General features: G+C 41.8%; 1 protein-coding gene across 3 annotated transcripts in view; it reads left to right on the plus strand.

Moving 5' to 3' along the window:
• doc2d (double C2-like domains, delta) overlaps nucleotides 1–1,370 on the plus strand; it is a 152,973-nt gene extending 151,603 nt beyond the window's left edge. Inside the window, exon 11 of one of the 3 annotated variants that reach the window (XM_034188563.1) lies at nucleotides 1,002–1,368. In XM_034188563.1, coding sequence (XP_034044454.1) covers nucleotides 1,002–1,141 — 140 coding nt within the window. In that variant the 3' untranslated portion in view covers nucleotides 1,142–1,368. Of the gene's footprint in view, nucleotides 1–1,001 lie in introns of all 3 variants that reach the window. The other 2 variants (XM_034188564.1, XM_034188565.1) reach the window with 2 other exon arrangements.
• The last annotated feature ends 12,789 nt before the right edge of the window (nucleotides 1,371–14,159 follow it).

Consider the following 14,159-nt stretch of genomic DNA (forward strand, 5'->3'; position numbering starts at 1 on the left):
GTCAGACTTTGTGCCTAATGAAAGTGCATAGTCGCAAGTCACTGTTTTAATTTAGCTTTGCCCTTTTGGCCATTATCTTGCATGAAATCTTCATTTAAATACTGTTGTCTATGTCACATTAACACCTGCGAGCAATTGCACATTTACTCTTCGAAAACCATCCGCAAAATTGTTTACAATAAAATGCACAAAAGTTTGTATTGCCCACAGAATTTAGCACATGGTATCAGGCCCTTAATGTCTAATGTCAATATCATTTTTTAATGAATGACATAAAAGAAGCCCAAAGGGTTAAGAGGCAGTAAATAAACAAATAAAATCTGGAAAAATCTTAATGACCGTTTGTAATTAGAAATTTACTTCAAATTGTATATAAACAATCTTGAATCAGATAAATTCTATCTGTGGTTTGAACTGGGCTAGCTCTGTGGATTAGTGGTTAGCACTGTTGCCTCACAGCAAGAAGGTCATGGGATCGTTTCCCACCATGTCCTTTCTGTGTGGAGTTTGCATGTTCTCCCGGTGTTCCCATGGATTCCCTCTGGGTACTCCGGTTTCCTCCCACTTCCAAGGACATGCGGTTCTGCAACAGACTGGCGACCTGCCCAGTGTGTACTCGCCTCTCGACCCAGTGACCACTGGGATAGGGTCCAGCTCTCCATGACCCAAAACTGGAATACGTGGTTATAGGAAATGAATGAAAGGCTTGAATTTATATTATTTTATCTGGTTCACCTTCATTGCAAATATCAGACAATGTATCTGAATGAATGTTTAATTTTGTTAAGGTGTGTGTGTGTGTGTGTGTGTGTGTGTGTGTGTGTGTGTGTGTGTGTGTGTGTGTGTGTGTGTGTGTGTGTGTGTGTGTGTGTGTGTGTGTGTGTGTGTGTGTGTGTGTGTCACCACCCTATCTTTCCTTCTCACACACAAAAAACCCTTGTGACTGTCACCTCTTAACTGTGTGTCTACGTTTTTCCTTTCCCTCTTTCTGCTGCTTTCAGGTGGAGTGGAACTGGGCATCAATGCAAGCGGACAAAGACTAAGACACTGGTTTGAGTGTCTAAAGAATAAAGGGAAGAAAGTGGAGTACTGGCATACACTTACACAGCAAGGGGCCCCAAATGGTGACAAACCGGACTAGATTAGAACTGAGACATCCACATGTACATGTGTGCATGCAAACATACAAACACATGACTTTTTGTCACTAAGATAGTTGAAAACAAGGACCAAGTAAAGAAGTGGAAATGCCAAAAGACACAACATGCAATAATAAAGCTGAAAATTAAATATGTCATAATGCCAGTAATTACAAGACCCAGTGTTAGAATTACATAGTCATACTAATTGTTAGTGATGGTAATAAGATATAATGGATCACTTCTTTTTAATTTTATTTTTAGAAAGTGACCCAAACTGTGATATCCTCATCATTGTTGATGTAACAAAACCAGCACAAAACAACAACAACAATAATCATAATTCATTTAGTGGTAGGTGTAAACAGGACATGCACTTTAATGGTTCTCAGCAAATTTTATTATTTTATGGGTTGGGATTCAGTTCTGAGGAGTCTATATGACAGTGGTTTATTTTTAATTTGTTTGATTTTAAACTGATTCAAAACAAAATGCTGTAATATAAAGCACAAAATGATCCATTTGGTGGATTTGTACCTTTCAAGTTTATATTCTTTTTCTTATGTCAGTTGTCGTTCAGTGGCTTTTAGCACACTTTCATTTCACGTCGTATATGCGTGTGTTTGGATGGGTGCACACTGAGCTATGACAACATGAGTGCCATCCATTCTTTGTCTGTGTGTTGTCTGTTTGCATTTTTGTTCCATAGAAGAAATGTAAAGGAGAAAAAATGTCTCAGTCTGTCCAACTCCAAAAGTGTGAGCATGTGAAGGAAAAACTCACAAAAGACAATTAACAACATACACAAGAGAGAAACGCTCTTCCACTGCAGGACTCCAAGATGTTCTTACCTGGTGACCATTAAGATGACAAGATGACATCATTCATCTTCAACCGCTTATCCAGGATCGGGTCATGGGGGCAACAGCTCCAGCAGGGGACCCCAGACTTCACTTTTCCAGGCCACATTAAGCACCTCTGACTGGGGAATCCCAAGGTGTTCCCAGGCCATTGTGGAGGTATGCTCTCTCCACCTAGTCCTGGGTCTCCCCCAGGGTCTTCTCCCAGATGGACATGCCTGGAAAACCTCCCTAGGAAGGCATCCAGGGGGCATCCTTACCAGATGCCTAAAGCATCTCAGCTGGCTCCTTTTAAGGTGAAGGAGCAGTGGCTCTACGCCGAGCTCCCCACAGATAATTGAGCACCTATCTCACCCTGTCTCTAAGGGTGAGAGTAGGAACGAAGACTGACCAGTAAATCGAGAGGTTTGCCTTTTGGCTCAGGTCCTTTTTCGTCATAACAGTACAGCTGAGCAAATGCAATACCACCCCTGCTACACCAATTCTCTGGCCAATCTCACGTTCCATTGTCCCCTCACTCATAAACAAGACCCTGAGGAAGTTGAACTCCTTCAAGACAACAATCATGCATGCCAAACCTTTTTCTTTTCTGTTGCCTGGTTACCTTTAGAATAGGACATATTGTTTGTGCTTATTTATTTTCTGATGATATATGATCCCATTTTTACAACATAATATAAAAATCGGTCTGGAATTGACAGTTTTTGAAAAGTGAATGATGGCGCAAGTGATCGTGCAATGAGTGAGTGAACCTAACAAGAAAACATTGCAGGCCAGTAAGCGCCTTCCCTACAGGATAAAACCAAGTTGATATCAATGTGAAATCAAACTTTACCCCAAAAGAGATGATGCAGCACTGTCTCCCTGCAGCAAAACATCATACCATCACCATCACATCATGTAAATGTGTAATGGTTTTGTTAAAGGCACACGACACAAAAAAATATATATATATTTTCCAAGCTCAAAAACAGTGTCTATCCATGACATTCCTGATCAGAATTCTGAGCACACTTGGGCCCTCATTTATCAAACTGTGCATAGAAAAGGCTCTAAATGCTATCATATAAACCAAATATATAATGTGTGCAAGTACCAAAAGAAAAAAATCCATATTTATCAAAGAGGCGGACGGTGTTAATATCAATAAGTATCAGCTGTAGATAAATCCGACATGTTCTAACCCTACGGTTACATTAGCTACAAGCGACAGCAAGCAACAGACGCAAAGTGGTGACTTTGCATCAATTTTCAATCAGAATGGGCGATTTGCAAGAGTCAACAGTCACTCTTTTGCCAGCTAGGCAGGGCCAAAATAAATGAGAATATTTTATGCAAAAGCTGGCAACGCAACACAGTTACTGCCAATCCAACTAAAAAGGTAGCATGATGTCACCGCTGAATACATGAACAAAATAAACCAAGGTGGTGGAAAATCAATCAATCAATCAATCAACTTTTTTCTTATATAGCGCCAAATCACAACAAACAGTTGCCCCAAGGCACTCCATATTGTAAGGCAAGGCCATACAATAATTATGAAAAACCCCAACGGTCAAAACGACCCCCTATGAGCAAGCACTTGGCCACAGTGGGAAGGAAAAACTCCCTTTTAACAGGAAGAAACCTCCAGCAGAACCAGGCTCAGGGAGGGGCAGTCTTCTGCTGAGACTGGTTGGGGCTGAGGGAAAGAACCAGGAAAAAGACATGCCGAGAAGGGGGGCAGGGATCGATCACTAATGATTAAATGCAGAGTGATGCATACGGAGCAAAAAGAGAAAGAAACAGTGCATCATGGGAACCCCCCCACAGTCTACGTCTAAAGCAACATAACCAAGGGATGGTCCAGGGTCACCCGATCCAGCCCTAACTATAAGCCTTAGCGAAAAGGAAAGTTTTAAGCCTAATCTTAAAAGTAGAGAGGGTATCTGTCTCCCTGATCTGAATTGGGAGCTGGTTCCACAGGAGAGGAGCCTGAAAGCTGAAGGCTCTGCCTCCCATTCTACTCTTACAAACCCTAGGAACTACAAGTAAGCCCGCAGTCTGAGAGCGAAGCGCTCTAATGGGGTAATATGGTACTACGAGGTCCCTAAGATAAGATGGGACCTGATTATTCAAAACCTTATAAGTAAGAAGAAGAATTTTAAATTCTATTCTAGAATTAACAGGAAGCCAATGAAGAGAGGCCAACACGGGTGAGATATGCTCTCTCCTGCTAGTCCCCGTCAGTACTCTAGCTGCAGCATTCTGAACCAAGTGAAGGCTTTTTAGGGAACTTTTAGGACAACCTGATAATAATGAATTACAATAGTCCAGCCTAGAGGAAATAAATGCATGAATTAGTTTTTCAGCATCACTCTGAGACAAGACCTTTCTGATTTTAGAGATATTGTGTAAATGCAAAAAGGCAGTCCTACATATTTGTTTAATATGCGCTTTGAATGACATATCCTGATCAAAAATGACTCCAAGATTTCTCACAGTATTACTAGAGATCAGGGAAATGCCATCCAGAGTAACGATCTGGTTAGACACCATGCTTCTAAGATTTGTGGGGCCAAGTACAATAACTTCAGTTTTATCTGAGTTTAAAAGCAGGAAATTAGAGGTCATCCATGTCTTTATGTCTGTAAGACAATCCTGCAGTTTAGCTAATTGGTGTGTATCCTCTGGCTTCATGGATAGATAAAGCTGGGTATCATCTGCGTAACAATGAAAATTTAAGCAATACCGTCTAATAATACTGCCTAAGGGAAGCATGTATAAAGTGAATAAAATTGGTCCTAGCACAGAACCTTGTGGAACTCCATAATTAACTTTAGTCTGTGAAGAAGATTCCCCATTTACATGAACAAACTGTAATCTATTAGACAAATATGATTCAAACCACCGCAGCGCAGTGCCTTTAATACCTATGACATGCTCTAATCTCTGTAATAAAATTTTATGGTCAACAGTATCAAAAGCAGCACTGAGGTCCAACAGAACAAGCACAGAGATAAGTCCACTGTCCGAAGCCATAAGAAGATCATTTGTAACCTTCACTAATGCTGTTTCTGTACTATGATGAATTCTAAAACCTGACTGAAACTCTTCAAATAGACCATTCCTCTGCAGGTGATCAGTTAGCTGTTTTACAACTACCCTCTCAAGAATCTTTGAGAGAAAAGGAAGGTTGGAGATTGGCCTATAATTAGCTAAGATAGCTGGGTCAAGTGATGGCTTTTTAAGTAATGGTTTAATTACTGCCACCTTAAAGGCCTGTGGTACATAACCAACTAACAAAGATAGATTGATCATATTTAAGATTGAAGCATTAAATAATGGTAGGACTTCCTTGAGCAGCCTGGCAGGAATGGGGTCTAATAAACATGTTGATGGTTTGGATGAAGTAACTAATGAAAATAACTCAGACAGAACAATCGGAGAGAAAGAGTCTAACCAAATACCGGCATCACTGAAAGCAGCCAAAGATAACGATACATCTTTGGGATGGTTATGAGTAATTTTTTCTCTAATAGTCAAAATTTTGTTAGCAAAGAAAGTCATGAAGTCATTACTAGTTAAAGTTAATGGAATACTCAGCTCAATAGAGCTCTGACTCTTTGTCAGCCTGGCTACAGTGCTGAAAAGAAACCTGGGGTTGTTCTTATTTTCTTCAATTAGTGATGAGTAGAAAGATGTCCTAGCTTTACGGAGGGCTTTTTTATAGAGCAACAAACTCTTTTTCCAGGCTAAGTGAAGATCTTCTAAATTAGTGAGACGCCATTTCCTCTCCAACTTACGGGTTATCTGCTTTAAGCTACGAGTTTGTGAGTTATACCACGGAGTCAGACACTTCTGATTTAAAGCTCTCTTTTTCAGAGGAGCTACAGCATCCAAAGTTGTCTTCAATGAGGATGTAAAACTATTGACAAGATACTCTAACTCCCTTACAGAGTTTAGGTAGCTACTCTGCTCTGTGTTGGTATATGACATTAGAGAACATAAAGAAGGAATCATATCCTTAAACCTAGTTACAGCGCTTTCTGAAAGACTTCTAGTGTAATGAAACTTATTCCCCACTGCAGGGTAGTCCATCAGGGTAAATGTAAATGTTATTAAAAAATGATCAGACAGAAGGGAGTTTTCAGGGAATACTGTTAAGTCTTCTATTTCCATACCATAAGTCAGAACAAGATCTAAAATATGATTAAAGTGGTGGGTGGACTCATTTACTTTTTGAGCAAAGCCGATAGAGTCTAATAATAGATTAAATGCAGTGTTGAGGCTGTCATTCTCAGCATCTGTGTGGATGTTAAAATCGCCCACTATAATTATCTTATCTGAGCTAAGCACTAAGTCAGACAAAAGGTCTGAAAATTCACAGAGAAACTCACAGTAACGACCAGGTGGACGATAGATAATAACAAATAAAACTGGTTTTTGGGACTTCCAATTTGGATGGACAAGACTAAGAGACAAGCTTTCAAATTAATTAAAGCTCTGTCTAGGTTTTTGATTAATTAATAAGCTGGAATGGAAGATTGCTGCTAATCCTCCGCCCCGGCCCGTGCTACGAGCATTCTGACAGTTAGTGTGACTCGGGGGTGTTGACTCATTTAAACTAACATATTCATCCTGCTGTAACCAGGTTTCTGTTAGGCAGAATAAATCAATACGTTGATCAATTATTATATCATTTACCAACAGGGACTTAGAAGAGAGAGACCTAATGTTTAATAGACCACATTTAACTGTTTTAGTCTGTGGTGCAATTGAAGGTGCTATATTATTTTTTCTTTTTGAATTTTTATGCTTAAATAGATTTTTGCTGGTTATTGGTGGTCTGGGAGCAGGCACCGTCTCTACGGGGATGGGGTAATGAGGGGATGGCAGGGGGAGAGAAGCTGCAGAGAGGTGTATAAGACCACAGCTCTGCCTCCTGGTCCCAACGCTAGACAGTCACAGTTTGGAGGATCCAAAAAAATTGGCCAGATTTCTAGAAATGAGAGCTGCTCCCTCTAAAGTGGGATGGATGCCGTCTCTCCTAACAAGACCAGGTTTTCCCCAGAAGCTTTGCCAATTATCAATGAAGCCCACCTCATTTTTTGGACACCACTCAGACAGCCAGCAATTCAAGGAGAACATGCGGCTAAACATGTCACTCCCGGTCTGATTGGGGAGGGGCCCAGAGAAAACAACAGAGCCCGACATTGTTTTTGCAAAGTTACACACCGATTTAATGTTAATTTTAGTGACCTCCGATTGGCGTAACCGAGTGTCATTACTGCCGACGTGAATTACAATCTTACCAAATTTACGCTTAGCCTTAGCCAGCAATTTCAAATGTCCTTCGATGTCGCCTGCTCTGGCCCCCGGAAGACAATTGACAATGGTTGCTGGTGTCGCTAACTTCACATTTCTCAAAACAGAGTCGCCAATAACCAGAGTTTGATCCTCGGCGAGTGTATCGTCGAGTGGGGAAAAACGGTTAGAGATGTGAACGGGTTGACGGTGTACACGGGGCTTCTGTTTAGGGCTACGCTTCCTCCTCACAGTCACCCAGTCAGCCTGCTTTCCCGACTGCACGGGATCTGCCAGGGGGGAACTAACGGCGGCTAAGCTACCTTGGTCCGCACCGACTACAGGGGCCTGGCTAGCTGTAGAATTTTCCACGGTGCGGAGCCGAACCTCCAATTCGCCCAGCCTGGCCTCCAAAGCTACGAATAAGCTGCACTTATTACAAGTACCGTTACTGCTAAAGGAGGCCGAGGAATAACTAAACATTTCACACCCAGAGCAGAAAAGTACGGGAGAGACAGGAGAAGCCGCCATGCTAAAACCGGCTAAGAGCTAGTAGCTGCGCTAAGCTAGCGGATTCCCAAAAACACACAAAGTGAATAATGTGCAAATAATCCAGAGGTGATTCAGCAGAAGGAGTGCCCCAATCAAGGCACCAAACAGGCCATGAAGCAGCACAGGCAACGCACGACAACAGCGAACGCACGACAACGGTGCTAAAATAAAATAAAAAAATAAAAACGAAAGCGTTAGCAAGCTAGTTAACTTGCCAACGCTAATGAAAGTTAGCTGATAAAAGTGCTCCGTCGCGATGTTTCGACCGTTAGAGGTCTTCCTTAGGCGTTGGAGCACAGTAAAAAAGTTAAAAAAAAGTAAAAAGGTAAAAAAGTAAAAAAGTCTTGAAAAAGACTGTTAGTTCAAGTCCAAAGAAGCAGGTAGCAGTCTCTGTGTAAACAGTCCCAACAGAGAGCCAAAATTCTGATGCAATCTCACTCCGAAGACCAAGTCATAGCATGACTTGCTGACTGATTCGCCGACTCACTGATTCATTTACTCAAAATGCTCTGAAGCAGCTTATTTCTGCATACATATATGTTTCACATTATTTTTCTTGTGTGTTTTGTATAAGTTCTAAATCCAAAACCTATGTTTTGTACCCAAGTAACACTTCTGAATTGATTTAGAAGGCATCTTATTGCTGCGTTTACACATAATGACAGCACATCACGAATGCCACGAAATATACATTCTTGGCCGCTGATCACTAATGTGATGATTCGGGGCAGAGGCGTCAGGTGTCCTCAGGAACTGCTGCAACCTGTTACCACGCGTTACAATTAATGGCACATGTTGCTGGAGAATTATCAGGAACCATTACGCATGGTCAAGAATAATGTTCCGTGTTGTTATGCGCTATCACGCGTAACAGCGCATCGTTAAGTTCTGTCACACTGTGAATGAGGCGAATTGTCTTCACACACACACACCCATTTTCATCCAACTGTCAGCTGCTGAACAATTCAGATCACTTCAGTTTTTCCTCAACAGCCACAGCAGAAGAACTTGGTGACTGCATGCTTTGTTGGGCTCTGTGCCATGGAGTGGTGCAGAGAGAGGAGGAGGAGACTGAGAGCCAGATGTGTGGCTCCACGCGGCTCTCATCTCGCTCATTTTCCCACACATCAGGCACATGCAGCAGGTGGAACACCTGAGTGCTGAGGAGCATTTGAATGAAACTTTTAGCCGACTTGGCATCTCCGTCCTTCTTCAGCATACTGCAGCAATGAAACTGAATGCGGTGCAGCAGGGTTTAATTGTGCACATGTCAGAGAAGAACGCTGTCCCGCTCTATTAAGGATCACCACTAATTAAGACAGATCAACATGCTCAGTTGCAACCTCCATGACATGAGGTGAAATGAGGGTGGTACGTAACATTTGTGGAAGTTTTTTTTGACAGCCAAAAACATGGTCCAAGAAAAACATGAATATCACCAACACCAACACGCACTATTAAGAAACCTATTCAGATGCATTAAGTCACATTAAGAATGTCAGGAATGTGCCAAGAATGACACAAATATGACATTCGTAACGTGTCTTGCTTATGTGTAAACGCAGATTATAGCAATGTTAGCATGCTAACTAGCAATACAGGAACATCACTGTGAAAGCTGTTGGGCTGACAAAATACTAGCAAGCTTTTGTTCCATTAAGCCATCAAGCATAAAATAATAAAGGATTATTAACTCAATGTGAGTGTTGTGTGGGCCGCCAGAAGAGGAGGTACTGCTGGCCCACCACCAGAGGGCGCCCTGCCTGAAGTGTGGGCTTCAGGCACGAGAGGGCGCTGCCACCATGGACACAGCCGGGGGTGACAGCTGTCGCTCATTACCTCTTGACAGCTGTCACCCATCTACTCAACATCATCTCACTCCATAAAGACCAGACGTCATCTCCACCTCGTTGCCGAGATATCATACTTCATTGGAGGTAATATCCTCAGCCATTTGTGTTTCTAATAAGCTGTATATTGTGAGTGTTTGCAGGAGTACTGGTCCCTCTTCTTGTGGAGGCTGAGTGAGTGCAGGACGGCACTCTTTTCCTCTGAGGGATCACTGTAAATACCTCAGCATTCTGAGTGAGAGGTGGAGGTGGCATTCCCACCGTTGTTGTTACTGGGTGTACACACACCCACACTTGACTGTCTTTGTTCTTCACCAGCAGTACCAGATCCGACAGTCGGGGACGGTGATCACCTGGGAATTCGGGACTTGGCGGCTCCAGTATTCACCAGGTTCTGGGGCGGCGGAAATCGTGTGGTTCCGGCTCTTCTTAGGACAGACGTCTTCTATCCTCGAGCCTGCCCACACGTCACCTTTGTGTATTGACTGTTATGATATTCTGAGATTGTCTGTATGTTCGTTGTGCACATTCACAACATTAAATTGTTATATTTTGGCTCATCTATTGACCGTTCATTTGCGCCCCCTGTTGTGGGTCCGTGTCACTACACTTTCCCAACAGTGAGGTCTGTATGAAAAACATGGAGGTCTGATATCCCCATACAGGATTTGTTCATTTTATATGAAAAGTTTGTTTATTTTATATATATAAAATAAACAAACAAACTTACAGTATCTCCCGAATATGAAAGCTGCTAACAGCTCATAGAAGAAGAAGAAGAAGAGGATCATATTTAACGTGGGTAACCAACGAAAGCATGAAGCTTGTTTCCAGAAGGGCCCACAGCACGTGTCTCTCCTTCCTCCCCAGCACCGATGTTGAGAGTGCCAGTCGGGAGCGTGGCTGTGATCGGGAAGCGAACCCGAGTCGCTGGCGTCCCAGTCCAACGTGCAAGCTGTTACGCCACCACCTCCCTAATAGTCAGATGCTTTCTAGATATTTATGAAGTATGTTAATGTCGTGTGTTTTTCTTTCTGGTTCATGAAGAAAATGCATGTTGCGGACCAATTGTAATGGTAACCGGAAAATAACCAACCAGTAATCAGCCAGTCAGAGCAGGCGTAGCGTCGCAGCCATATAATAAAAACTCTGAACTCTTAACGCTAAGAGGGTGAAGAAAATCAGCTTTTGTGCAATGGAGATTGAAGTGTTTGTGCGTGGTCATAGCAGTGAGCAGAAAAAAGTATTTAATTAAATGCACCATTAGGTGGCGGCAAACTATCCACCAGTAGTTTTGAAGCCAAGCAATCTTGATGACCTTACACTGATGGTGTTATGCTGTTTCTTAATTTAGGCAAAAAACTCTCTTATAAACATTATTTTAACAAGCTCAGCACAAAGAACCCCAACATAAAGCTTTTCCAATTAAAAGAATAAGTAGACAATTTTTTGTTGTTTCAGAATCCTTTGCATCCCTGTGACATCACTACACTGCATTCTTTATTAAGATAAAATACCTCCCAGTGAAATTTGTCCCTCAAAAATAACATGGGCCCATTTTTAATACAAATTGCCAGAGGAAAGGTATTTGATGTGTAGAAGTAGGTGGAGACTGAGGTGCTTGCTGATGGTCAAAATCTGCCTTTTCATTCATATAGTGTCTTTTGTGAGTTTTGTCACCAATGAGACTTGTCATCTTTTTCTAAGTAGACATAATTGACAATTATGTACTTCTGTTCTTCTGTACTTCTGTCTGTTGGAAAAGTATCGTACCTTTTTATTTTTTTCAAAAACTATATGGATTTGATTAATAAGTTTTTACGTCGGCCAAGCTTGAACCTTCATGTGCATGCGTGAGTTTTTCCACACCTGTCGGTTGCGTCATTCGCCTGTGGGCAGGCTTTGAGTGAGCACTGGTCCACCCCTCTCGTCGTTGTTTCATTGCGAGGAAATGGCGGAATGATTTGGGCTTTTTTCCATCAGAATTTTTTCAGAAACTGTTAGAGACAGGCAGCTGGAAACCATTCGAAAAAATTTATCTGGCTTTCGGTGAAAATTTTACGGGCTTCACAGAGAATAAGGAGTGTTACTACAGCTTTAAGGACGGCCCACAATGGCGCGCCGCGCTCCGAGCCGCCATCGAGAGGCAGAAACCACCACATCATTTCTAAACGGATGGCTGTGTGGATCTGGGACCATCGTGTGCAATTTCTCTGGTTATCACAAGAGCTGGACATCAGCCATTTTCCAGCAGATTTCACTTTTAACAAGAGATTTTGTCATGGAAAGCCGCGCAGAGGCTTCGCGCGGCTTTCCAAAGGAACACCTCCGTTTCGGAGTGCCAGAGGACATGCCCAGCTCTCCACAATTTCTCTTATACTCACTCAACTGGTAAGCACTGAAAGCCGAGATAGGCATGTCCCAACTTGTCCTCTGGCACTCCGAAACGGAGGTGTTCCTTTGTCTCGCTTCATCAGCGAATCGGTCGTGACGCGCGAAGCCTCCGTGCAGCTTTCCATGACAAAATCTCTTGTTAAAAGTGATTTCTCTGATGGAGAAAAAGCCCAAATCATTCCGCCATTTCCTCGCAATGAAACAACGACGAGAGGGGTGGACCAGTGCTCACTCAAAGCCTGCCCACAGGCGAATGACGCAACCAACAGGCGTGGACAAAACTCATGCATGCGCACGAAGGTTCAAGCTTGGCTGACGTAAAAACATATGAATCAAATCCATATAGTTTTTGAAAAAAATAAAAAGGTCGGATACTTTTCTAACAGACCTCATACAAGAAGGAAATGAGTGTGAGAGAAGCCACAAATGCACTTAATAACTGTGAATGAGTTAAAGGTTTCTGTGGATATGATTGGAGAAACTGCACAGTGCAACTTTCTTGACCGGGTGACTGAGACAGAGAATAATTCTTTAAATTCTTTAAAAAGCTGTGAAATTTCAGCTGCAGTTTACCAGAAGGTACCTCTTGAGCACACATTTAATGTGAGTTCTGGTTTTAAAGAGCTTCCACCACCAAGAATTTCACTTGGACATTTGGTACACTCACACTATCATTTAATTATATGTTAAAAATGTGTTGGAGAATACAGCTTTCAAAATACCAAAAAGTAAGCAAATGTGCAATTCATACACTCTGTCTTTTCAAATGTAAAATTATTAAGGCCCTTCACATTCATCAGAGGACGTCATTAGACACATTAATGTCAGGCTAAGTAGCAAATACTTCATCCTTTGAAAAAAGAGAGGTGGGCAGATTATCCAACAGAGATAATCACAGAACTGGTTCATAAATTGTTGAGAAAATATGTACACAACTGTGACTGCATGTAGAGTGATGTGCACATGGTGTCATGTGTCTGTGCAAAAAATACATAAACTGTATGCGGGGAGATTGCTGCTCCTTCTTCCTGTTTACCATCATGCCACATTTGTGTGAGGTTGCTAGGCCAGTCTGTACTAAGGTAGAATAGTTTATGGTTTACACAGATTGTTATTCATAACTCAACTCCAATCTTGACCCTTTATTGAACACCACAGTCTTGTTTGAGGGTGGGCGTTAAAGGGGCAAAATATGATGTCATTTCTCTACTTCTGGGGGAAAAAACATGGCATTTTCTCTGAGTTTTTGAGCAAATTACACACAAACAAAGTGACTGCAAATGAGTCTAGTCAGTCGACTGATCTCCAGTTAGACCCCTTATTTAGGGTGTGCCCCTTTCACTGCCCCTGACCAAGGCAGTGTTTACATCTGGAATTGGTCCCGGGTCGCCGGACTGTGGCTGCCCACTGCTCCTAGTGGTTAGATTGTGTCTAACTGTAATTTGGATGGGTTAAATGCAGAGTACAAGTTTTGTTGTATGTATATATGTGCAATGACAATAAAGGCTCTATTCTGTTCTATTCTAGCCTATTCTATTCTGTACTTTGACAACCTTATGAATGTTTTGTCATTGGCTTAAAACGAATCCTTCATGGTTGAATTAGACTTAGAATTTTTTTTTTCATTTATTTATTTATTTGAACTTCTTGTGCAGTGTCACAGTATGGAATGAACATCAAACATATTATAAGAAGGAGCTTAAAAACATTTGTAAAGTGTGATATGACCAAGAGGATTGGTCAGGGACAGGAGGTTATTCTTTTTTTTCTATGCACTTTAAACCTTCCAGCACATTGGCAGTGAGATAATAAAATCACAACCTCAATAAGGAAATAGTAAGTGCTTCAATATTTTACACGTTGGGGTCTCAGTGATTCAGGTCTCAGTGATGCTGTCAGTTGCTGCTTCTTGCTTTTTTCTTGTCTTGTGCTCTTTGCTTTGCTCATGAAACCAATTTATTTGCAATACAACAGCAAGTTTCACAAACATCGCCAATCTGTACATCATACAGTGCAACACTTATCATTTTGAATCTGTTCTCCACACCACTTTTTTTTTTTTTATTGGAACTGGTTTT

Source organism: Thalassophryne amazonica, chromosome 15 (genome assembly GCF_902500255.1).
Source record: "Thalassophryne amazonica chromosome 15, fThaAma1.1, whole genome shotgun sequence".
Classification (NCBI taxonomy): Eukaryota; Metazoa; Chordata; class Actinopteri; order Batrachoidiformes; family Batrachoididae; genus Thalassophryne; species Thalassophryne amazonica.